We start from the raw sequence: 26,967 nt of genomic DNA, 5'->3' as shown, positions 1-26,967 counted from the left end.
GAAAAGTCTAGGGGCCAGCAATTTTGTTAAATTCTGGCCAGCATATAACCAGCAAAGAAAAGTGAGCCATTGGATGAAATTTCACACCCATTTTACACCATTAAAATCATCATTGATGACTATTTGATAGCTACAAATCACAAAATTGCTGACCTTAGCATTCCTCTTATAATTATTTGGTTTCCGAGCATTTCAATCATTTTAATTTTTTTAATTAACTCTGATGACATTGTATACCTTTAGGCATTTACTGCTTCTCTTATGATTATATATTTACACAAAGAAAATCTCTAGATTTAATCATAAAGGTGTGGTATATATTAAAGTTAAGAGTAAAGTATCGTTTTTGTTCCTAACGTTTGGGGTGAGTCTTAAAGTTGTCCCTAACGTTTCAATCGTCCTATTTAAGTCCTTAACGTTTTAAAATTGACTCAGGTCAGTTTGGCTAAACTTTTTAAATAAGTTCTTTTGAAAAAGGAGCTTAAAATACAAGGACTTTTATTAATAGCAACTTTTAAATACGTTATTTTGTATTTGAAAAGTTATTATAGAAGTCCTTGTTTTAAAGTTGTGCATTAAATAAGAGTGATAAAATAGCTTTTGAAAATAGGAGAAGTCACATTTTTTAACTTCTTCAAAAGCTCTTAAATAACTTTTTGAAAAGTTAAAAGTTTATCTAAAAAATTGTACCAAACACTATTAATGTAACTTTTTATAAGTCAAAAACTAAAATAAGTAGCTTTTAGAGTTTCCCAAACGGACCCTGTTATCCTGCCGTTAGAAATCCGTTAACAGAATTGATGGTGGGACAAAATTGAGACGATTTTGAAACGTTAGGGACTTAAATATGACGAAAACATTAGGGACAAAAACGATACATAAAAATAAATTTTAATTTAATTTCATCTTTCAATAATATTAATTTTTTTACTGTACATAGTATTCAATTATTTTTTAATTACATCTAAATAAATTATACTTAATCACATTACTTTCATTTTAAATAAATTTATTTTTTTATAATTTTAAAGAATTTTGATACATTAGAGACAAAAGGTATAATTTATATTTTATTGTATATATATATTTTTTTCTTTTTTGCAAGTTTATATACTAGTTATTCTATAAACATTTCATGATAACTAAAAATCTTTAAGAGTAAAATTATAAAAAAAATTAATTTATTTAAAATAAAAGTAATATGATTAAATGTAATTTACTTAGATGTGATTAAAAAAATAATTGAATACTATGTATAGTAAAAAATTAATATTATTGAAGGATAAAATTAAAATTTATTTCTATGTATCATTTTTGTCCCCAACGTTTTCGTCCTATTTAAGTCCCTAATGTTTCAAAATCGTTTCAATTTTGTCCCGTCGTCAATTTTGTTAATGAATCCCTAACGGCAGGACAACATTAAGTAAGTTTTGAAACGTTAAGGACTTAAATAGGACGATTGAAACGTTAGGGACAACTTTAGGACTTACCTCAAACGTTGAGGACAAAAATGATACTTTACTCTAAAATTAAAATTGAATATACCTAACTCAATTTTTAAAAATAAATTATGAAGTGAGAAACATTTCATATTTATACTTATAAATTTTATCTGTGATAAATGTGAGATTTATATATAATACATTTTTTTATGTTAAAAAATATCATTTAGAAAGTGAAACGTTTATAAACAAAGGAACCAACAATATATTAGATTATATAAAGTGGAGTTGTTTGAACTCCTTTTGTTATTGATAGCAATACTAAAAATAACATTGGAGATATATAGCTTTTAATTTTTACTTTCGTTGTTAATTTTTGTAACTTTATTCTACTGTTATTCCACTTCTTTGTATTGAGCTTGTTTGTTAAAAAAAAAAATTAAATTAAATAAATTTTAAATATTATAATTAAGATTACATAGACCTTATTTAACCCTAAAATTCTATTAAACTTTTTAATTAAAATAATCTATTTCTATATATTTGCTATATTCACTTGACATGCTAAATAACAATATTACATTTTTTTTATCGAAGAATAACTTTAATTTTCTTCATAAAAACACCAAAAGACACTTACAAATCACAATGAAAACGTTAGATTTACATTTAAATTAGAAGATAAAGATTCTAGATATTAATTTTAAATTGAGAATAATATTTAATTATAAAAAAATCTTAATTAGTAGCAACACAATAAAATACTTTTGTCTCGTTTCCAAGTTAAATAGATTTGATCACTTTTTAAATTTACAAAAATTTTATGAATATCAAACTTCTCTCGAATGTTTTCCTCTCATATCAAAATATGTACCACAAAATAAAATCAAAACACCTATAGAAAGGAAAACAATTAAACAAATGAAGTACAGTTCCTTCGATACTTGCCTATTGCATTGCGACCTTAGTTTGACTAAAATATGATCTTTGTATGGATAACATGTCTATTATATTCCTTATATTTCAGAAAACTGCTGACTAATAATTTGAAATTTTTAAAAAGAAATTGAAAATTTTTGTCATGTTAAATAATAACATCACTAATTTAGCTAAATTTGTTGACTTTAATAAAAACAAATCTGACACAAAAATAAATTAAGACTGATTTAATAGTTAAATTATTAGAGACTAGAACGTTGGACTAAAAATTTCTTGATTATTGGCATTTCGATATTTAAGCAAAAATTGCAACTCAATAATAATAATAATAATAATAATAATAATAATAATAATAATAATAATAATAATAATAATCATTTCTTGCAATAATAGATCCCGTGCAAAATAATTTAAAGGAATAGAATATAGACACACTCATTCAACTACTTTTTTCTACTGATTAACCGACAGCCATAAAATAATACAATCCATGATATGGTTTCGCCATGTGGCCATCATACGCAAAGAAATAATATATACCTAATTCAACCTAACCAAGAAAATAATAGAACCCTTTCGATGATTCATAATTACATTTGAGTATGGAGTTCACCTGGCAAGTACCTACCTATATATATAATATTAAATCTTAACAAGTCAGAATAAAAACTCAAATGAGTTAAATTGTAGCTAGAACAAGTAATGAAAGAACTGGAGGACGGTACCTACTTAAGGATAAAACTACTACTACTAAGCTTTGTTTCTTTGCCAAATTAAACTCGTTCACAGGTTTTTGTGAAATTATATTAGGACACGTGATATATGTTCATCAAAATTCAGAAATATTATTTGTATATAAAAAAATAACTACTATATATTTATGTATAAATATATATTATTTAACTTATTTTAATATATATTTTATATTTTAATATATATTTTACACTAATAACTGATTTAACGATTAATTTTTAGACTACACAACACTATTTTACTTTATATTTTATTATTGTCCCAATAAACAATTGTAATGTGTCTGTTGGATTATATTTTTTATTTTTATATATTCAAATAAATAAAAAATAATTATATTTTAATAATTAAAGAATGAATAAAAATATAAAAAATTTTAATATATTCAAAATATCAATATTTTAATAATTTTAATATTTAATTTTAATTAATATAATATATATTTTTTATAATTAAAAAATAGTTAAAACTATTGAAACACTAATATATCTAATACACTTAAAATTCTTCCAAAAATATATATAATGTGAAAGAGAATAGATTTAACTCTAAAGACTACAGTAATTATTCTAAGTACCCCCAATTCTCGTTATGGTGTGATTCTATTTATCTTGTATCATGAGAAATTTCTTATCACTTTCAATGTCTCTGTTTGTTGCAATTTACATTTGACTTTGGTACAAAAGAATACTATGATTATTTATACGATTATGTTATGTGTACATTAAAATTAGCCATTAAAATCAGTTATTATTATAAAATATATATTAAAATATAAATATATATTAAAAATAAATTAAATCGCATATATATTTATACATAAATATATTGGTGACTGATTTTGATATACAAATAATATTTTTATTATTTATATAATAGCAAACGCGCAAGATTACAAATGACGCAGGTTCATATATCTAGGGCAAGCCAAGAGCAAATTAATATATAACGGATCAATAATATTTGGAAAAAAAAAAGTTAAAATAGTCCAAATTTATTTTATTTAATATTTATTAATTAATTATTGTTATAATTAATAAATATTAAATAAAATAATTTAAATTTTTTTCTAGTATTATTGTAATAAAATTATTATTGTAATAAAATAACATGATATACGTTTTTTTAAAAAAAAGAAAAATATTCTCTACCATAAATATAATCCTAAAATATATATGTTTTTACATTTTAAAACTTGAGCACAATTTTTAATTTAAAGTTATTGTGTCAAATTATGTCGAAAAAAATTTGACAGTTGAAGTGAAAGATTATATATGTATGAAACACACCATAGTTAAAGAAAATAAGAATGGATTAGGCTTGATGGTCAAGTTACTTTATGTTTGGTACTTGAGGTTCAAAACTACTTAGAGTCCAAATTTGCTTGAGATTCAAAACTACTTGAAGTCTAAGACTACTCGAAAAGCAAGTTTACTTGAAGTCCAAGGTTATATCAATTAGTTTATGATTTTTTTTCTATAAATAGGATTAGTTTCAATAAGTTAGGGGAGTTTCCATTCATTCACACACTCATTCACTCTAAAAATTCTTAGTCACACCGATGTACAAAAACATGAGTCACGAGTCCATGTAAGTATTGGGAGACTCCATTTTCTCTTTCAGCCATTTCAATTATGTTATTTTCTTTCAGTTATTTTCATTTAAACTCTTGTCAATTTTTGCATATTTTAATACAAGTCTTGTAATATTTAATTCTTTATTGTTTGCACTTGTTCTTTCTTGTTTCTTACTTTATATAATTATTTATTTGTTTGATTTTACACTTCTATTGGGTAGGATCTCTAAATCCTAAAAGTAACCTGTAAGAATAATTGTATCTGCTTTTCGAATTGAGATTTTGATACAAGTTTGGTTGATACCTCCTGTTGAGGTCAAAAAAAGCAAAATTCAGGCGAAACAAATTGGCACGCTAAGTGAGACCTTGGGTAAGATTGGTTGCCTAAAGTGGTTGTTGTGTATGCGTTTGTGAAGTGATAAATTTATACCAGCGGTCTAAACGCATCTATTTCTATATCATCGATCTCATTCGTCCTCTTGAATAGAAGGGTCAGACCACGACTATGAAGAAATAGTACTATATCCACAACTTCAAGTCACTGAATCGACACAAGTGCTTATGACTTTTACTAGAAGTTCGATTAGGCATATGAACAACACAAATATGACTTTAGTGACTTCTTCTAATGTAGTCGAAATAAATCTGACTACTTGACCTATGTATGGATTACCTCAATACTTACCATTTTTGGCTAATCTACTTATTCCTGGGGTATATACTAATGTTCAGTCGAACCCAATTGTTAGAATAAATTCACAAGATTTTGTACAAGGATACAACCCGTACTTATATCAATATATGATGGCCAATCCTTCCAATTTGGGACCGATGATATCACAACCACCTCAATAAGATATTTTGTCAATGTCAATGCAATCATATGTAGGGACAACATCAGCTCAGTTGATTTGCCAATTCAATCATCGACACAAATGGAAGTGCCTTGTTTGACCTCCGTTATGGCTTCAACATCTATTGAAGAACATAAAGGCTCATTGTTCTCAGAAAAGTCGAGAGAATTACCAATGTCAGAGGCAATTCTGCCTAATACTGTAGATTTTTTAGCAGATTTTAAATAGCAAATAGCATAAAGTAATCATAATTTGATCAACATGTTGACTCAGCAAATGACAACTGTCTTAAACTCATTGATAGAAAATAATAATATTAAGTTTGAACAAGTAGCGAGGCAGATAAATGAAGTTACTGGAGCAGTCTAGGATAACTATAAGACACCAAATTCACTAGGAGATCATCAACCTCACTTGGAAGGTTGTCAAGCACCCATAATATTAATAGGGGACAAAACCCTAATAATGTAGTGAATGGTGCTCGACAAAATCAGCTTACCCAATGTGACATTGCACAAGCTGATGAGCAAATATTTCACAAACTGTCGAGCATATGATAAAAGGGTAGGTTTCAACGTGTAAAGTTGATTCACCAACCATATTTTATATCTCCATTTTCTGATCATATATTACAAGCAGAACTTCCTAGAGGAGTCAAAATCCCAAAATCACTCACTAAATTTTCAGAAGAAAGTGGTGAGTCGATTGTTGAGTATGTGGCTCGCTACACAGTCGAAATTGGAGTTCTAGCTAGCAACGAGCAACTAAAAATGAGACACTTTTCTTCTTCTTTGACTGTGAATGCTTTCACTTGATTTTCAAATTTACAGCTTAAGTCGATCCATTCATGGGAACAATTAGAGAAGAGTTTTCATGATTAATTTTTTAGAAGAGAACTAAAAATTATATTCTTTGATTTGTTCTCAATAAAAAAATTTCAAAGTAGAGGCGATGGAAGATTATTTTGTTTGATTCAAAAATATGAGAAATAAGTGCTATAATTTGATCCCAGAGTCTGAAATTGTCAAGATATTAATTCATGGGCTTGACTAAAAGATAAAAAATAAGCTAGTTAACTAACAATTTATTGACCTTGCTCAATTGGTAGACAATGTCCGACAGATCGAAAGGTTTAGAAAAAGAGCAAAAAGATGAGAACTTTTTTGAAGAAAAAATAGTAGCTTTTGTTAGTTGTGTGATGTATTTTAAGTTGAATGTCGAAAATAATGTGTTTGTAGTCAAAACAAAAGACAAATCTCATTTTGTGTCAATCTCTTAACTTTATCGAAGAAAATGTATTCCCAAAGAAGGAAATTATTAAAAGCAAGTTAAGGTTGCCTAACAAGATACTAAATACAAAAAATGGCAAAAATTCTTGCGAGTTGACATCGAACTTTGTTGAATTTGAGAAATTTGTTGTCAATGCAATGGTGAATCAAAAAATTTAGTTTGACACCAACATGCTCAAATTAAGACCTACATATCTTAAGGTTGGTGAAAATTTGATAGACTTTATGACCCAACAAAGATAGTCAAAAATGAATGTGACTATGTGCTTTAAACATATTGCAAAAGAAAAAAAAAGAGAAATAGTCGACAAATAGTCAACATAAAAGATGCACTTATGAAACTTGATATAGAAGACGAAGATTACTTTTACTACTTTGGATTGAATTCAGAGGTGATTTCAAAGTTTTTAATACTTCTTCATCAAAATTGGAGCCATCCAAAACTTTGAGGGTCATTTTGTTGTGCCAAAAATTTGGCACAAATGGCCGATGTAAAAAAAAATTTGACAGTTAAGGTTGAAGATCATATATGCATGAAGCATATAAGAACTGTAATTAATCGAACCGGTTAATTAAGTGGTTATATTGCCCAAATTTGATTCTAAAAAGCTAGAGTGCGAATTTGAGGTTTTAAACATCATTTTTGGACTCAGTGGGTCTTTTCGAGTCAGAAAAGGTGTTTTTTGCGAAAAACCGTGAAAAACTGCAGACCAGCAATTGAACCAGTTCAAATCTGTCCGGTGCTGCGCGAGAAAAACTAGAAACAATGAAAAACCTTAGAAAAATATTAGAAATGGAAAATTGGGCGTTAATTTTAAAGGTTTGGTCCAAAGTTGGGCCAAACGGGCTAAAAACGCTAACGGGTTGAACCGGATCCAAGTTGGGCCCAAGCCCAACATATATAAAGGTTCATTTAATGAACCCGAACCTCATAAACACACACACATCAGAAATTGAAAGAGGGAGGGGAGAAGAGATTGAACACTATTCACCTCAATCTTCTCAAGCTCATATCTTAAGCTAGAGAGCTCCGATCGTTGCAGCATTTGCGGCTACGCATTCCTTGCGAAAAGCTCTACAAAATCCACCCAAGAACTAGTAAGGAAAATTCTAAATCCTCTCATTTCTTCTCTCCAAAATTTTCGGTATCTAGGGCTTTTGATTAAGTGAGTTTTTGTGATTCTTGGTGTTTAGGTTCACTCTAATCCTTGCTTAGCTTTGGGTTTTGACATCCAAATCTGTTGAAAAAGGTAAGAGGCTTTGAACTCTTGTGAACTTTTGATTTATGTTGAGCCCTAGGTTGATTTTGTGGTGATTTATATGCATATAGCTTGATTATTAAGAGTTTAGAGCTTGTTGGAGTTACATTGGTGGTTGGATTTTGGTTGAAAGCTCATTTGGTTCATAGGAAATCGGCCAAGGTATGGTTTCGGTTTTTTCTATGTAGTATATAATATTCATGGATACTTAGGCTAGTGACCCTTAGGATAGGTTGGATTTGAATGGTTGATGAGTTGTTGGATGTTATTGTTTGATGATGTATGATGAAATGATGATTTTTGAGTTAGATATTGATAATTGCTAGTGTCATGATGAGGATGAAGGATTTGTGGAGTTGAGGAGTGAATTGTGTTGATAAATGTGAAATTGATGTTGATTGATTGGAAATGTAGTTGAAAAATTGTTAATAAGGTTTGATGTATGTAACATATTGATGTGATGTTGTGAATGAGGAAAGAGGAAGGAAAAATGTGGTAATTTGATGTAATATGTCATAGAGTGTTGATTTTGATGAGAATTGGAGTTTGGAATAGTTTGGGTTGGTTTGGTTGTGTCTTATAAAGGATTTGAGGAAATTGTGATTTTGGGTAAAAGCTGTTTTTTGGTGAACTTTGTCTGATCATAACTTTTGCCTCGATTTTTAAAATTGGTTGAGATTTCATTAGAATTAAAGATCTTTGAAAATCCTTTAAATTGATATAAAGTTTGTGAAATTTGGAATTTTGTAGAGGGAGTTATGATCATTCAAAGTTGGTGTCGAAAACTTGAAATTCTGTAAAGTTACAGAATTCTGAGTTTTCTGGTATGTGCGCACGCACACTCTGCGAAAATTGTGATCTGTGAGCACGCACAAACCTGTGCAACCACACACGCAGAGGCAGGCAGTCTGCTTGCATCGCTGGCACAGCTTGTGCGCGGGCACACCAATGGGAAATTGCAACCTGTGCGTACGCACAGACCTGTGCGCACGAACACGTTGGGAAGGCCAGTCTGTTGGGGCGCTGGCACAGGTTGTACGAGTGGACAGATTTTGAAAGTTTTGGTACCTGTGCGTACGCACACCCCCTGTGCGTACGCACACTTTTAAAAATTTTCCTGGGCGTGCGCACGCACACCCCTATGCGGACGCACACGCCCTGTTTCTCAAATTTTGATTTATTTTCAACTATTTCACCTTCCCGACGAGGTTGTAAGCTCCTATAACACCCTTTTAGACCTTTGGGCATATTTTTGGATACTCAAATATGGGAAAAGATTTAAGGGTTTTAGACGCTATTATTTGTAAATTTAGAAAACGGAGGACTAGGCTTCTGGCGCACTGAAGGTGGTTCAATATTATGTGATGAATGGTTGATGAATGAGGTGAGGATTAAGGAACTGTTGAGTTCGGAACTGTAATGTGAATGAACAGTGGTTGAAAAGAGTCGAGGACTCTGAATGAAGTGATGGATCCATCTTGTACTAAAAATATTTTTGAAAACCACTGCACTACTTTTCATTGAGATTATGAGACACTATGCGCCCGGCAGGGGCCGAGGTTGGATCTCGCCTGTCAAGGTAGCGGCGGCGGCGTAAGGGCGGTGGTTCATCCCGCTTGCGCTTAGATGTGAGGTCTGTGGCAATAGATCCCGCTCACATCCCTTCGGATCATCAGAGCGTACAGGCGCAAAACCCTAGATAGTGATCCGAGCACTATATCTCGGGGGTTCCTACACCATGAATCCGAAGGGCAACATCTCCATGGAGATGTGTCGGGTTGGCAGTTGAACCGACAATTTGATATCACAGCCAGTAGGGCAGACATTCATCATGTGCATTTTCTATCTGTTTGCATGCTTTGCCGACTTGATATTGTTTTCCTATCTGTATAACATGTCTAATTGCTATTTGAATTAATTGCTATATATGCCTATACTTGTGTTTTACTTGTATTGAATATACTTGTGCTTTCTACTGGGATTGAAGAGGTTCGGAAGGCGGTGGCGATGGGATCGCATGGAGGGTCAGTTGGTGAAGGCTGTGGGACAGCGGTGTTTGATTAGATTAGAAATTCCTTAGGATAGGTTACCCTTTTTTGTGCTATGGTTTAAGTTTTGCTAAGGCTCTACATATTATGCTTATTTGCTTTAGACGCTTTAAGTTTGAATCTTGTGATGGATATGGAGTCTAGGATTGCCTCTGGCGTCCCGGGATCTTATATCCTACATTACTGGGCACTGTTATCATACTGAGAACCTCCGGTTCTCATACCATATTTCTGTTGTGTTTTTTAGATGCAGATCGCAACCCACCTCAGTGAGTTGTCTGGTTGGTGACAGGAGCGAAGAATCCGGATATATTTTGTAGTCTTTTGATTTATTTTGAATATGTCTCTCACTTTTGTATTTTGTTTTGCCTAGAGGCTTGTATTTGAGAGAACAAAACTTGTATAAGCTATTTTTATTGTCTGGTTTCATATATGGTCTGTATATGACTTGCTGGCTTAAACTCCACGAGCCATGGCTAGATTCTTATGATATTATACTACTATATTTTGTTATATTACATCTGTTTCTTGTGCTTTAAGTTAGTAGCTTCGCTAGTACGTTTTGCGCTTTTTAAATCCTGTTTCTGAGCTATATTCTTCATCGGGCTTCTAGATATTATTAATTCTTTCTATATAATATATGTATAAGCTTAGAACTGTCATAACCTTTGATTAACCTTTGCTTTACGATGCGAGGTAAGGCTTAGGCTAACTAGGGTGTTACAAAGCACACCATGGTTAAAGAAAATAAGAATGTGTTAGGCTTGATGGTCAAGTTACCTTATACTTGGTGCCCAAGTTTACTTGAAGTTCAAGACTATTTGGGGTCCAAGTTTGTTTGAGGTCCAAAATTGCTTGACGTTCAAGACTACTTGAAGTCCAAGTTTGCTTGAAATCCAAGAATACTTGAAGAACATGTTTACTTGAAGTTCAAGGTTATGTCAATTAACTTAGGATTTTTTTTCTCTATAAATAGAATTAGTTTCAATAAGCTATGGAGTTTTCATTTATTCACACACTCACTCACTCTAAAAATTTCTAGTCACACTGACGCACAAAAACATGAGTCACGAGTCCATGTAAGTATTGGGAGATTCTATTTTCTCTTTCAGTAATTTTAATTATGTTATTTTCTTTCTGTTATTTAAATTCTGTTATTTTCATTCAAATTCTTGTCAATTTCTGTATATTTTTATACAAGTCTTGCAATTTTAATTCTTTATTGTTTGCACTTATTCTTTTTTATTTCTTGTTTTATATAATTATTTATTTATTTGTTTGTTTTTACACTTCTATCGGGCACGATCTCTAAATTCTAAGAGCAATTGCAAGAGAAGTTATATCTATTCTACGAATTAAGATCTTGATACAAGCTTGACTAACACCTTTTGTTCAGGTAAAAAAGAACAAAATCCAGGCAAAACAAAATTTATTAAAGTATAAGATACTTATCACCTATTTATTATTACGGACCAAGTCATTGCTCATCCATCACATGAATTGTTGGCATCATACTGTGGTAAAAATAGCTCGCATCAAAAAGAATTTTTCTATCCAGATTACTGATGAGTGACGAGTAAGTTTTTGATCCTGAAGAGTAGGACTAAATAGTGCAGGACTCCAACCTCCTCACAGAAAAATGTAAAACATTATAAAAATACATCTTGATGAAAATCACATGAATATAATTATGAACGTGAAAATATTAATTACTTAAAAGACAATTTCAGTCACCTTGTTACAGTCACTATAAGAAAATAAGTTTTCTGTCACGCTTTTAAAGTGTGTCGAAAAGTGCTTAAAAGCCTACCGATAGCTTTTTGCTACACTTTTTGAACTATCGGTATACTTTTGAAAGGGTCACATCCGCAAGCGTGCCGGTTGCTCTATTGCCACGCTTTTGTGGATCTATCGGCACGCTTTCTTTTTTGCCACACTTATATCTTTTGCCACGCTTAAAAGTGTGACCATAGGTATTAACCTATAGCTATATGCTTGAAAAGCGTACCGAAAAGTTCACATATCGCCACGCTTCTAAAGTGTCTCAGATTGTTTGTTTTGGTTATGCTTTTAAAGTGTACCGATAGAGTAATCAGTACCAGGAGTCCCGAGCTTGATTTTGTGTAATAAAGCCTAAAATCAAAACAAGAACAGAACAGAACAGTGCCGATGCATTGATGGTGCGACAGAGAGAGGGCAAACGATTGAGAGGGTTGGGTTAATGGTGCGAAGGTTGGGTCCGAGGGTTGAGAAACAGCTAGGTGGTGACAGAGAGAGGGCCCGGTGCGAGAGTTAGAGGAAGGGCTGTGCGACGATCATTGAGGGATGTGCAACACTCATTGATGAAGATGAAGATGAAGGTTGTGCAATGATGAAGGGCTGTGTGCGATGAAGACTGATGAACATGCGACGGCGTGGCTTCACTTTTAAGGTTAAAAGGGAATTCGGAAACGAAGTTAAAGTATGCTATTGTTATCACTTTAGGGTTAAAACTGAAAAGTTAGAAAAAAAAAAAGTAAAGTGTGGACAAAATGGGTGGGAAACTAAATTTTAGGGGAGGGAACTCTATCGGCACACTTTTGTAGGGTGCCAAAATAAACACAGGATATGGGCACGCTTTAAAAAGGTGACTATTGGAAGACAAACCAGCCACGCTTTTCAGGCGTGCTAGTTTTTCCTCGCAAAAAAAGCGTAGCCAAATTTCAAATCAGTGGCTACCATAAAAAAAGCGTGCCGATTTAACGTGACTAAATCACAAATCAGTGGCCACCCTTGCAAAAACGTGACTATCGACTACTTTTCGCTACGCTTTAAAAGCATGGCAAAAAAAAGTGTGCCGACAAACCTTTTTCTTGTAGTGAGTAATTTCCAACCAAGCTGTCAGCATGACAATGGTGAGACATGATAAGTTTATATTCCAAATGTAGGGATTTTTATGACTCAAGGTCTCTTTTTAATTAGGTTTTAATTTGATCTAATTTCATAAATTTACAATGTTAATAGTCAATTAAAATTTTTAAGTATGTGTTGTTTTGTCATTTAATGTGCTACTTTAAGAAATTTTGACACTGTCAACAAAGAAAATAACAAAAAGACCAATGTGATTAATTTAAAATTTTTGAAAGATGAATTTGATTAAAAAATTTTTTCGAAAACCAATTTAAAAAACGACTAATTTTTTAAGAGCAAATTTAATCATTTACTCTTAATGTTATATATAGATATATAAAAATATTATTTATATACTAAAATTAATTACTAAAATTAATTATGGTTATACTCTATATAAATATATGTTGTTTAATTTATTTATAATATATATTTATATTTTAATATATATTTTATCTTAATAATTTTAATTTAATGATTAATTTTGCTGTACATATAATATGATTGATAAATTTGATATGTAATAAGAATACTTATTATATAAGGGTTTGAACGAATTTTGAAAAAGCCAATAAATCATACCCCAAATCAGGTAAAGAAAACCCCAGATCTTTTTTAAAAAGAAATGGGTAATAACTTGACTAACTTCTTACTTAGATAAAAAAACAGGACAATTATTTTAAGTAACTTGACTAAATATTGCATTTGCATGGCCGTACAGACTACAGTGGCTTTGCAATTGTGATTGTACGTTACTATAAACAGTCAAATCAACGTGTGTATTCCGTCCACAAATTTTTAAGAACAATAATGCTATTTTAAGTTTTTAACAACTGATCTGAATAATAACTCCTGTGACAATCACTAAAATTAAGGGTGTGCCAAGCAGGTCCCTTAAGCACATCCTGTCCCGCTAAAGATCACCTAAAAAGGACAAAAAATTATAGGCTGCTGCGCTTTATAGAATTCTAGTGAATTGGCGAGTCGGTTAATTAATTCGTCTAACTTAAAAAAAAAAATAAATAAAATTAATATAATAAAAAATTAAATAAAATTTAACTATAATTAAAAACAAGTAATTTTTTTATAATCGGGAGGGAGCATTTGTCGGCTAATTTTTTTTTATATTAATTAAATATATGTGTAATACGTTATTATTAAAAATTTTGGTATTTTTTTTATATGACGTTAATTTTTTATAATTTGATATTAATTAAATTGGACAGTTCAATTTATTTAAAAAAAAATAGGATTTAATTTGTATTTTTAAATTTTTTTATTTTTAAAAATATAAATTGAAGGATCTAATTTTAATGTTAAAATTTTTTTAATTTTAAAAATATAAATCGGACCATCTAATTTGTAATCGTTTGTTAAAAAAATTAAAGAATATAAAAAATGAAGGCACTTATTTGTGAACTCCACAGCAATATAAATTCCATCTCTTTTTATTACATGATTTTGTGACACACATCTCCTATAATATAAGAAAAATAATAAACGGTATTTAACTATTTTTACATAAATTAATTAAGATAAATTCTATAGTTTTTGTAATTTAGTATTTAATTTTTATTTAATTTATTTTTTATAATAAATTTTAAATATTTAATAATTATTTATTTTTATATTTTTAATATTAAATATTAATTTTTAATTTTCTTAATAAATTAGGCAAGTACTTTTAACACCATAGCAATCACCACTAATTAATTCACTGTACCGTTTTTTCTTTTTCTTTTTTGGGTCGAAATTCACTGTACCGTTTCTTTCTATTGATGAATTTTCCTAATACACAGCAATTAACAACTAATCAAAACTACGAAACTTCCTCGAAGTTTCACTGATGACTGCCATTCCACCATCTCCATTCTCATTTCATGACACAATTATTTTATATATATATTCTCACACACAGATTCATGTGTATCTTATTTTATATGGTAGGTGTAATAGTAGTAATAGTAGTTTCCCTTCGATTTGTCCTCTTATTATCTCTAGAGAATTTCCTTCCTCATCACCCCCTTAGATTTTTGAAGAATAATTAATAATAAATTATTATTCATAATAAGAATGGGGTCTAGGAGCCATGAAGAATCACCATGGCTATTGGAAAATGGGAATCCAAAGGTGTTGACCAAGGATATGAGACATGGAAGAACAGCACACAACATGTCATCATCTTCTTTGAGGAAAAAATCTGAACTCACTGTTATTTCAAAGGTTCCCTATGGATTCCTCAGAAACTTTCTTGCTAACTTGCAAGAGGTTTTTCTTGGAACCAAGCTTTTCATTCTCTTCCCATCAATTCCTCTTGCTATCATTGCCCATTGTTTTGGTTTTGCAAGAGTGAGTACTTATTATTATCTATTATATTGCATTTTTATTATAATGTTCTTTAATTTTTTTTCTATATATGTATTTATTAAAAAATATTTTATACGATGGTTAATTTTTGATATATATCTAATATGATTGTTATTTATTCAGTATTATTTTTGTGGTTGCGGTGCATAGGTTGATGAGAACATATTGAAACAAGTGACCTGTATCAATTTGAAATAAGAAAATGTTGAAAAGACAAAAAATTGGAAATTGACAATTTGACATTGTGATATATCATATATCAGAATATAAGGCAGAAAACATTAACAAAGAATCTGTCAGATGGCAAAAATCTTTCTCTTTCTCTCTCTCTCTCAAATGAATTTTATTGAGTGCAAATTAAATTCCTTCTAGAATGTTCCGTTTCTGAAGTTTCTTTGGTGGTCGAAACTAATGTTACAAACTTTGATAATAATAGTTGTCTCATGCTAATGCTATGTCAAATAACTGTTCCTTATACAAACATGTTCCTTATACACTAAAAATTACTTAAAACACTAAAATTTACTCATTAAATTAATTATCGATATAAATTATATATTAAAATATAAAATACACATTAAAAATAAATTAAATAATATATATTTATAATTAATTTTAATGTATAAATAATAATTTTTATTATCAAAATATGTTACTTTAATTTCATAATACACAAATAAATAATTATATATTTAGAGGGAATGTTCTTTTGGCTAAAAGTGTTATGACTTGTTCACATGACTGTTCCCTTTTTGTTGCATGTAGCCATGGGTTTTTGCCATGAGCTTACTTGGTTTAACCGTACTTGCTGAAAGAGTCAGCTTCATGACTGAGTAAGATAACAACACTCAATTGCTTCTTGCATTCTTCTCAATTTCTCTTTTCCTCTTTCTTGTGAAATGTTTTTTTTAATCCTGATTATTGTTTTGTTTTCTCCATTTAAATCTGTTGCTTCAAAATATGGCAGGCAAGTCGCTTGTTACACCGGTCCCACAGGTATGTGCGAGTTTGCTGCAAAATTAATACTTAATTTTAAGTTTAGAATTAATTGATTATGAGTAATTACTATAATGTATGTTGTTGATACCTTTTACTTATTTATTTATTTGATTATAGTTGGAGGACTTCTGAATGCTACATGTGGGAATGCAACAGAGCTTATCATAGCAATTTTTGCACTTAGTAACAACAAAATTGCTGTGGTCAAGTATTCTCTTCTTGGTTCTATACTTTCAAACCTTCTTTTGGTTCTTGGCACTTCCCTACTTTGTGGTGGCATTGCAAATCTTAGGCAGGAACAAAAATATGAGAGAGTAAGTCCATGCAATTCCCTTCAAAATTTTATGAAATAGCTGCACATTTTTCTTTGTTTTTTTTTTTTATCTTATTTATAGTGCTATATTGTTAAGGAAGTAAGGAGTTAAGCCCAAAGCGTCTCTAAGATAGACTGCGTGCACTAAAACAATCATCGAGATTCCAATTATACCAATTATGTTTTTGACATTGGCAAACACATCAGTCCCTAACTGTTAAGTAGCAAGTGCAAGGAGTATAAGGAATTTGTCTCACATTGAAGAAAACAAGAAGGGAAAAGTTTATAAGATAAGAGACCCATTAATTTTGATGCCTTAAGGTTTTATGTTAAGGGCTTGTTTGGGTGAGCTTTTAAAAAAAGATCTTTTTTTGAGTTATCTTTTTTTAAAAGATCTTATAGAAAAGTAAAAGTAATTTTATGTTTGGATATCTCATGTAAAAAGATCTTTTTATCTATCAATTATGTTTGGGTATAACAGTATAAAAGTACTTTTTTGTTCATTTATTACATGAAAAACATCTTTTTTTTAAGGAAAAAAGATCTTTTAAAAAAGATGTAAATTACAGCTTCTCAAAAAAGATCTTTTTTTGATTTTACTAGTGCTTTTACTTTTACTACTAGAAATTTGCCAAACACGTTAAAAAATAAAAAAAGATCTTTTTTCATTGAAAAAAGATTTTTTTTAACAAAATAATGGCGTCCAAACATGCCCTAAATCTGGTGTCTTCTCATTTTATGTTCTCTCATTTAATTTCTCTTGGAAGTCTTTTCGGTGGCCAAGAGTTTTCCACGGTGGGCCAACACTAACAGTATGGCGAGTCACTTTTGTCAATCTCAAGGACATAATTGATCCAATTGGGATCTTGGGACTATTTTAGTGCATGGGACCAATTTGAAGGACGACTTTGGGGTTTAACTTGGATGTAAGTGTGTGTTTAGTTTTGATTTTGTAGAATTGATTACAAAATTAATAATGTTTGCAATTTTCTTCTTGGCTGCTGTTTAATTAATTTGCAGAGGCAAGCTGATGTGAACTCTCTTATGCTGCTTCTGGGATTGTTGTGCCACATGCTCCCACTGCTGTTCAGATATGGCGGCGGCTCACCGGCTGTGGTGGCCGAGGCATCCTTGAATGTGTCTAGAGCTGCTAGCCTTGTGATGTTGTGTGCTTACTGTGCTTACATTGCCTTCCAACTTTGGACTCACCGGCAACTATTCGAAGCACAAGTAGATGTATGCAACTCACTCTTCTTAATTAAACTGTGATTCTGAGATTTGTGAAAGTTCAGTTAACTGATTAGTATGATCATGGTTTGGTTTAGAATGATGATGAAGGTCAAAATGATTCAGAAGAAGCAGTGATAGGTTTCTGGAGTGGGATTGGTTGGCTTGTTGGAATGACTGCAATTATGGATCTCTTGTCTGAATATGTGGTGCAGACTATAGAGGTAATCGACTTCAATTTCATTCAATTCACAGGTATTTCAGTAAATTTTAACATGGTTGATCTTAATTATACATATTATATATATTTTTTATAATTAAGATCAATGATTAAAAATCACTGAAATACCTGTGTAATGCTACACTTGAAAGTTTTCCAATACTTCTTACTTTTACTGTCTGTACAATATTGCGCGCAAACTATAAATTAGTGTTTAAATATGAACATTTTGGTGAACAATGTTGCAGTTGATTATTGATTTTAGAATTCCTAATTAGTGTGCAAATGATTGTCAGTTATAGATGTTGTGAACTTTGATGGAGCTATCTTTTATTTCCCTATAGGACATGCAAAAAATCTATTTCACTTTTTATAACTAAAATTTCAATCTCAATCCGAATAGGATGCATCAAATTCATGGGGTTTGTCTGTGAGTTTCATCAGCATAATCTTGCTCGCAATCGTTGGCAATGCCGCCGAACATGCTGGAGCTATCATATTTGCTTTCAAGAACAAACTGGTTAGAAAAACTTAGAACATAGAAAAATATATTAGATTCCATACTTACTTTTTAATTAGCTTGAAACTAATATGAAATTTCTGCAGGACATCACATTAGGTGTTGCTTTGGGGTCTGCAACTCAGATTAGCATGTTTGTGGTAAGAGTTAAGCTTATTATGAAAATAATTTGGGTTAAAGAGACTTATATATTATATCATGAAAAATTTAATTATAATATATTTAGGTTCCAGTGTGTGTGATTGTTGGTTGGATTCTTGGCATAAAAATGGACCTCAACTTCAACCTCTTGGAGACAGGTTCTCTTGCTTTGGCAATAATTGTCACAGCCTTTACATTACAGGTATAATAATATAACCAAGGTTTAATTATTTTGTTGGTTCCTATAGTTTCATCAAATTTGCATTAGGTTCTTATACTTTTTTTTTCTTTTAGTTGGGCCTATACTGCTTTTTGTAATTAGGTCTTTGCTAGTGTTAAAAAATATTAGAGTTAACGAAATATTTTTTCACAAATTGAGAGTATCTATTAGATCTTTAACCACATGTTTTTTGGGAGGAGTATTTCGTTAATTTTAACATTTTTAACACGAAAAAGACCTAATTATAAAATTGAAAATAGTGTAGGAATCTAATTGGAAAGAAAAAATATATAGGAATTAATTGCAAATTTGATGAAACTATAGAGACTAATAGAGTAATTAAACCTATAGCTAATTAACAATTTGGTGTATAATAATCAATTTTTTCAATGATATTAACTCTTCCTTTGGTTTATATTCTATAGGATGGAACTTCTCACTACATGAAAGGCCTTGTTCTCCTTCTATGCTACATTGTTATTGGGGCCTGCTTTTTCGTTCAGACAACACCCTCTGGTAAGTTTAATTAAAAAAAAGAATAATGTTATGCATTCATGAAGATAATTCATATCTAAAATTTTGTTCTCCTATTTTCCCCTAGATCAACTTAATGATGAAGTTCATAATGTGATGCTTAAACCAGCAACCGATGCAGTTTTTAGAGCTTAATAGCTAGGTAAGGCAATTCTATGTAACACATTCACACATTTTCTTCTTGCCCAAGTTATTTGAACGTAGCGATTTAGACGTTTAAATTGATTCGTGATCACCGCAGTTCAAAAAGGCATTTCTGTCTTTGGTTCATGACACAAGAACTCTAATGAATCAGCTGAATGCACTTGATCTATTTTGGTCTAAAGATGAATGGTAGCAGATTCAATGATTTATTTATTCATCCAAGTCAAAGTTATCTTGAGGCAGAGAAAGGTGAAGAAGTTTGCTGCAGAAGGTTGTGGTCCATTTGCTTGCAGAGTTTGTGTATAGAATAATAGAAACCTCTTCAACTGATTTTGTGTCCAAGATTTTATGTTTGTATGAAATTTTTTCAACAATTCTCAAATAAATGAAATTGGTTCTTTTATTGTTAAAGGTCACATCTCACATGAGGCAATAGTTAGTGTAGATGATTTTCCTTTTATTTATTTATTTATTTATTTTTTGAGTTGGCAAAATCTGTTCTATGACTAGTAAGTGTTATAGTAACAATTTGTAAATTCCGTCAGAAAACGAGTCAAATAGTCAATAGCCATGAAATGTAAAGGGTGAGGAATTGAATTACATGTGTAATTTAATAAGAGACCTAATAAGATAACTACTAAATTACATGTGTAATTTAATAAAATCACAATAGATATGTACTGTTTGGAACATTTCAAATTATTCTCTTATGTGTTTTTCTTAAATTTGAACTTGCGTCTGATTTAGTTTTAATCGCCTATGACCTTTTTGTTATATAATCTCTACTCTCTAGTAACACATATTTTCATATGTTATGTTTAATTTTTTATTTTATATTTTTAAAATTATGAGGTAAAAATAAAAATTGAAAAGATCTAAAGTCAATTTAAAATTTAAACTAGTAAAACAAGAGAGGGGATAAAATTAGAAAGTGAAATTCATCATCACTTGTATAATATACAGATTGTTGAGTTAGAATTAATTTTAAGTTAGAATGTGATGATAAATATTATATTGAGCTAAAAGTAAAAGTATGATTTAATGTGTGTTAGTGTTACAGGCCCAATACTCAATGACATATCTCAACCCACATCTTGAAGTATAAGCAAACATTCCATAATATTCAAAACCAAAGTTTCAGCCTAATGAAAATAACGAGTTAAAATCAGAATCACCATGGCAAGAGAAAAGGGTCTGAAAATTCATGTTATGATCAAGGAAGAAAAAATAAATAAGACATTTGGCAACATCATAGAGAATGAGAGATAACAAGAACACAAAAACAGCAGAAATTGCTAGAAAAAAACAAAATACAAAAATAACAGAAGTTGTTAGATTTAAAACAAAATTGCAAAACAAAAAACAACAGATGTAATGGAGCAAACTGAAAATACAAGGCATGCCAAGGAGGACTGCTGCAACGAGCAATATCCGCAGAAAAATTAAAGAGATAGTTAAGCAATTTGTAGAGTAAGCTTCACATTATATAGCTTAGCTGCCCTCACAACAACATTTGAAAATAAGAAGAATAGAGTAATATTTTGAGCATCATCTCATTTACATGAATCTGAAATATTTTTCATTATTTTTTAGCTTCATTTAAGATTTCTTTGTTATGATTATTTGATGTCTATTTTTCTGTAATTGAGAAAAATATAAATTATGATGAAATAAAAAAAGAAAAAGTCTAGGGGTCAGCAACTTTGTTAAATTCTGGCCAGCATGTAACCAGCAAAGAAAAGTGAGTTATTGGATGAAATCTCACACCCATCTCACACCAATAAAACCATCATTGATGGCTATTTGATGGCTACAAATCACAAAAGTTGCTGGTCCCTAGCATTCCTCATAAAAAAATTAAAAAGTCATAGTAAAAAAAGACAAAAGAGATAGATTGAAAAAGTTAAAGGCATTTTTTTTGTATTTGATTTTTGTTGAACTATGATTAGTTTCTCTTAACCAAATTAGAATAGCACTTAGTAGCCGTTGAACTAGTTGGATTCTCCTTAACTAAGTTGAGATAACACTTGATAGTTACTAGACTTGGGTTAGAAGTTTAGTAGGTGATACTAGATGAATTATATTATTATTTATTGGTATTGGTGTATATAATCACACTACAAGAAAACACATCTATTGCCACGCTTTTTGAGCTACCGCCACACTTTTGAAAGGGTGACCTATAAAAGAGTGGCGGTTGCTCTATCGCCACGCTTTTTTCAGACTATCGCCACGCTTTTTTTTGTCACGCTTTTTTACAACTTGAAACTTTTAAAAGAGTGGCTGTGGGTGGGAGATATGGCCATGCTTTTAAAGCGTGGCGATAGGGGAGGTATGGCCACGCTTTTAAAGCGTGGCGATAGGGGAGGTATGGCCACACTTTTAAAGCGTGACGATAGGAAGAGATACGGCCACGCTTTATAGTAAGATATACAGCCACGCTTTTTAAAGCGTGGCGAAAGCCTTGTTAAATTTTTTAAAAAAATCTTTTCCTTACTTGATCTTCATTGCTACACAATATAAATTTTCAATCCTTTTTTATTACCAAACCTACAAATATAGTATGCAATTTTTATTACAAGACATATCAAACAATAATTAGTGACATATATAATTTACTATAATTGTTTTATACATTAAAAAACTAATATTCAAATACAAAATAAATCTCGAGTTCAAATTCCAAAATTAAAAACCGAAGAAAAATACAGAGACAATACAAGTTAGAACTGCTCATAATATATCAAATTACACTAATAGAGATGCTCATCAGCCTAAATACTTAGTAAAAGATCAGAATCAACCTAAAGCTGCTCCACTTTGTGCATTAAGCGTTCAAGTTATCCATTCCAATACTAGCTTGCAGCAAAATATCAAGAACAATAAAGCAACAGAAACTAAACTATGCTCACTAATTGGTAAATGCAAATCTAAAAGTACAATAACACGAAACTAAACTATGCTCAAAATACCAAACTAAAAGCAATAGACCTTCTGCAAATTTGATTTAACAAATATTTCCCCAGATGGAGTTTTGTTCACTGATTCTGGAGGGAGATTAAGTTTCCGAACATCTTCAGGAGTTACCTTAAAACAGTAAACAAGAACTGCTCAAAAGTCATAACTGTTACCCCTCCCCTCCAAAAAAAAAAATCAATGAACCCTAATGAATAAAAATAAATACAACAGGGGATAAAAAAAACACTAAGTTGCTCGTGGTAGCAGCTAGAAACATGAAGAGTTAAGATTTACCAGGGTACAATAACATAAATTATAGGCCATCATAATAGATGGATATAGTGATGCAAAATCTATTGTAGCAATTGGCTTTTCATAGAACCCAGCTCTTGCCTCCAATACCTGCAAGTTGCAGAAGTTAAAAGAATCATGATCTTGTGCTTGACAAGCAAAAGTTGGATAAATAAACATCCAAACGGAAAATAAGGAAAAGGCTGCCAAGAATATATACACTTAAAATCATGCTTTCATTTTTTTTTCTTTTACTCTTTGTTTTTGTTATTTAAAGAGGGATAAGACAGGTGAAAAGTATTTTAAGAACTCCGATTTAATACAAGCAGAGGACTTCGTATAAATTCTACTAAACATTTTTTAAACTGTAAAAAATATTCTACCACATCTTTTCTAAGCGTAACAAATATGGTTACAAACAAAGAAAGTGTCCAAAAAATAAAAACAGAAAACAGTCTTTACAGAATGCAGCTGCTAGAAGAGACTCAGTGACAACATTATTGAGCTATAAACAACTTTCAAATCCACAAACATGTCAGCATTCAACAACTCTGATGTTAGGTGGCACTGTGGCAGCAATGTCCTACTTTGCTACAACATTTATGTTTAGCATATATCTATAAATCTATTTCATTCAACGCAGTCTTGGAAAACCCTTTGGGCATAGAAATCGTCAAATAATTTTGCTGGCAGGAAGCTTATTCAGTGTCTTAATTTCACATTGTATTAGGAGACATGACAAAAAGAAAACATGAAGTTATGCATATTTAAGGAAGATAGAGCCTGATATAATCATCAATTGAATAATTAAAATGAAGTTACAGTGGTACCTTCATATGTTCCTTGTTCTGAACCAGCCTGTTTTACATTAGGAAGAACCAGGTTCTTCTGCTTTGCCTTCCTAAGGAGTTGAAAAAGTACCTGTAAGGAAAGGAGGGGAAAAAAAGTTTAATTCCTTTGTCAAATTCATGTGCCAAATATTTTCCACATTCATAATAATTGATTATAAAAATTAGATATTATTTCTTTACCTTAATGCTTTGGCCCCTAGCAAGCAGAAAAGAAATTGGGACACCTGTTACTCGAGCCATCTCCACATAATTATAAATGAACATCAATTTATCTAAAAGCCGTTAAGGGAGATAAGCATCCTGCACAAAGATCAGAATAGATTGATTCACCGTTTTCATTTTTCAAGCATATAAAAAGAACGAAATAATGTAAAAGATCGGAATCAGAGTTATCAGCATGCTATATACAGTTAAACATAGCACAATTTCTAGATCTACTAGGTCTCTAACACATGGCACGAAGCAGCAACACTTATTAAACAGCAGCAGTAAATAGCTGTTTCCCAGGTTCAAGCAAGCAGCAAACAAAATTCATATGACTTAACTAGTTTCACAAACTGAAATAATTGCAATTCATATAATAGTCCAGATTCTCTAATTAACCACCTAATTCAACTAAACTAAATTAGTTGAACTAAACAAGTTAAACAGAATGAGCTAAACCAGATTAATCAAACAGAAATATTGGTGAGAGCATGATCAATCAATTATTTGTGAGAGCATGGAAATAATAGACTGTAGTATTACAAAAACTACACCATAAATTACATATGAGCTACAGCTTTCAAAGAAAAATAGGGGCCAAGAGAAGCTGAAATTAAATAAGAAAACATAATACATATAGTAGTAGTGGTAAGAGTTGCCTATAGACTATAGGGTTTCCTCCAATCTATATTTCCTTATTTAATTGCCATGTTACTACTATAAAATTGTACACATACAATATGAAAATAATCCATATAGGTAGCAGGTCCCCTATTCTAAATGCTTGTTCTTTATAAACTAACAAATATTTAATTTAACCTTACCATCCTTTACTCTGAGTAAAACCAAACAGAATGCTGATATCAATATCATGGTCTAATCCAGAAAGAAAAAAGAAAAAAGAACAAATATATGTTATGTAAGGATAAGAAACACTTAAAAATATAAAATTGAAGGTGCTACCTTATTCATAGCTGCCATTGCCTTACTAGCTCCTTGCATACCAGTAGCAACATTCAGAGGAAAGACAAATTCATTCCGAACAGCAGCAGTAAACAAAACAAAACCTACATTCAATAACCAGTCCAGATTCTCTAATTAACCACCTAATTCAACTAAACTAAATTAGTTGAACTAAACAAGCTAAACAGAATGAGCTAAACCAGATTAATCAAACAGAAATAAAATCAAATGAGGTGAAAGGGGAACCTGGGAAGCAGGGAATTGGAACAGGGGAAGGGAAGGGAAAGATTGATGATGATGAGTGAATGGCCGGAGCAACACGGTGGCGGCCTAGTGGTGGCGCTGGGGTAGCGGTAGTGGGTGCACAATAAAACAGGGTCTAGTAGTGGCTCTTAACAGAATCTTGGATAAGTTCCCCGAGACTGCCATGGAACAAGAATAAAGGTAATTAATTAGTTCTCCAACCACTCACCACTCACCACTCACCTATGAAGCACGGATTCTCTCATAGTGCCAGCGTATCCGTGTCGGACACGAATCCGACGCCGACACGCGGCGGATACTTCAAACGAGCGTATTGGCGGCGTGTCTTTTTGCGGTGTAGAATTTTGGTGGAGCTGTCATGAATCCGAACAAGTCCGACTCGATTCAGATGTTCATGAGACGGATCTTTCTGCTGGACTGCAAATCTTCAATTGATTTTGTGATTTTATGGCCCGATTAACCAATTTTTTCTTTCTAATTTTAAAATATTCTAAAATTAAAACAACACAAAATTTAAATTTAAAAATAAAATAATTAATAAATCAAAACCTAAATCTACTTACCGTTTGTCTTTGGTAGCTTACTTACTCATTAGCTTAAAATTTTTTATTTTTTTAATAATTGCATAGTTTTAAGACTTTTTTATGCAACTATATTTACTCTTATATTTACAATATGATATTTTATTAATTTAATATATTATTTAAATTTTAATTCACATGGTATCCTAAACGTGTCGTATCCAATTTTTTTATAAAAAGAACGAGTCGGCGTATCCGTGTCGTGTCGTGTCCGTATTGCGTGTCGTATCGGTGCTTCCTAGCTATTCACCCCCATAAAAAAATTGTATCAATCTACATAGCATTCACCACTCACCCCCATAAGAAAATTATTAAAGGAAGATTAAAAAAAAAACAAAAAACAAAATAAAGATAATAACGTTAGCAGAGATCTACTTACAGCCATTATGGAGTTTCAAAATTCAAAATGTGGCCACCTGCAAAGAGAACAGAACTCACTAAAAATCTACTAAAATCAATTAAAAAGAAAGACAAAAGCTCTGAATAAATTCTAACAACAACAATTAAAAAAGAAAAAAAAAAACTCACTGGTAGATGTTGGCAGAGTTGTTGGCGGCGGAGACAGTGGCAGAGTGGAGCAGTGAGGGAGAGAAGAATGCAGCGAGTTACGTTGCGGCGGATTGTTTGGCGGAGGAGTTGCAGAGCGGCTGGAGATGTGGAAGCGAGAAGCAGCGAGGACACAGGTGGTGTCTTATTTCTTAGGGTTTCTGGTGTTGTCGCGAATATGGCGTAGCAATTGTAAGCCAGCAAATGAAAGCAATAGGGTTTTTCAAGTTGAAGATTAAGAGCTCCATAAGAGGAAAGAGAGGTTGTACTCTCCAGGTTGAAGATTAAGAGCTCCACAAGAGGGAAAGAGAGGCTGTTACTCCAAGTTTTTCATTCGACAACAAAAGGATTGGGGACCGGGTTGGGGACGGGTCATTAGGGTTTTTTTTTAAAAAAAACCTTTTGGCCACGTTTTGTAAGCGTGGCTATACTGAAACCCTCTCGCCACGTTTTTAAAACGTCCCTGTTTCTATCTATGGCCACGCTTTTGAAGCGTGGCAGGAAAAGAACTTTTTGCCACGCTTTTAAAGCGTGGCCATAATGAAACCCTGTCACCACGCTTTTAAAATGTCCCA

At 31.4% G+C, this 26,967-nt stretch overlaps 1 protein-coding gene across 3 annotated transcripts; it reads left to right on the top strand.

Moving 5' to 3' along the window:
• The first annotated feature begins 14,784 nt into the window (after positions 1-14,784).
• On the top strand, positions 14,785-20,145 carry LOC112727984 (vacuolar cation/proton exchanger 3). Of its 3 annotated transcripts, none has more exons than XR_003812753.2 (12): positions 14,785-15,398; positions 16,182-16,249; positions 16,384-16,412; positions 16,533-16,729; positions 17,749-17,964; positions 18,054-18,179; positions 18,579-18,695; positions 18,782-18,835; positions 18,929-19,038; positions 19,482-19,572; positions 19,658-19,732; positions 19,832-20,145. XR_003812753.2 is itself a non-coding variant. In XM_025777947.3 (12 exons), the coding sequence occupies exons 1-11, from the start codon at positions 15,123-15,125 to the stop codon at positions 19,723-19,725; spliced, it is 1,359 nt and encodes a 452-aa protein (XP_025633732.1). In that variant the 5' UTR covers positions 14,785-15,122; the 3' UTR covers positions 19,726-19,732; positions 19,832-20,145. The 3 variants fall into 3 exon arrangements, 2 of the variants coding, with proteins under 2 accessions (XP_025633732.1, XP_072065708.1); XM_025777947.3 differs by having other exon boundaries at positions 18,922-19,038; XM_072209607.1 differs by lacking the exon at positions 16,182-16,249 and having other exon boundaries at positions 18,922-19,038.
• Positions 20,146-26,967: the final 6,822 nt, after the last annotated feature.

This window comes from Arachis hypogaea, chromosome 12 (assembly GCF_003086295.3).
Source record: "Arachis hypogaea cultivar Tifrunner chromosome 12, arahy.Tifrunner.gnm2.J5K5, whole genome shotgun sequence".
NCBI classification, from domain to species: domain Eukaryota; kingdom Viridiplantae; phylum Streptophyta; class Magnoliopsida; order Fabales; family Fabaceae; genus Arachis; species Arachis hypogaea.
Note: the sequence above shows the minus strand (reverse complement) of the source record. Positions and strands in the feature narration are given on the sequence as shown.

Bases quoted from the DNA above. Each gene is read 5' to 3' on its own strand.
- LOC112727984 (XM_025777947.3), top strand. From the start codon at position 15,123: ATGGGGTCTAGGAGCCATGAAGAATCACCATGGCTATTGGAAAATGGG. The intron at 18,696-18,781 runs GTTAGAAAAACT...AAATTTCTGCAG, and splicing joins TTGCTTTCAAGAACAAACTG to GACATCACATTAGGTGTTGC. The intron at 18,836-18,921 runs GTAAGAGTTAAG...TAATATATTTAG, and splicing joins CTCAGATTAGCATGTTTGTG to GTTCCAGTGTGTGTGATTGT.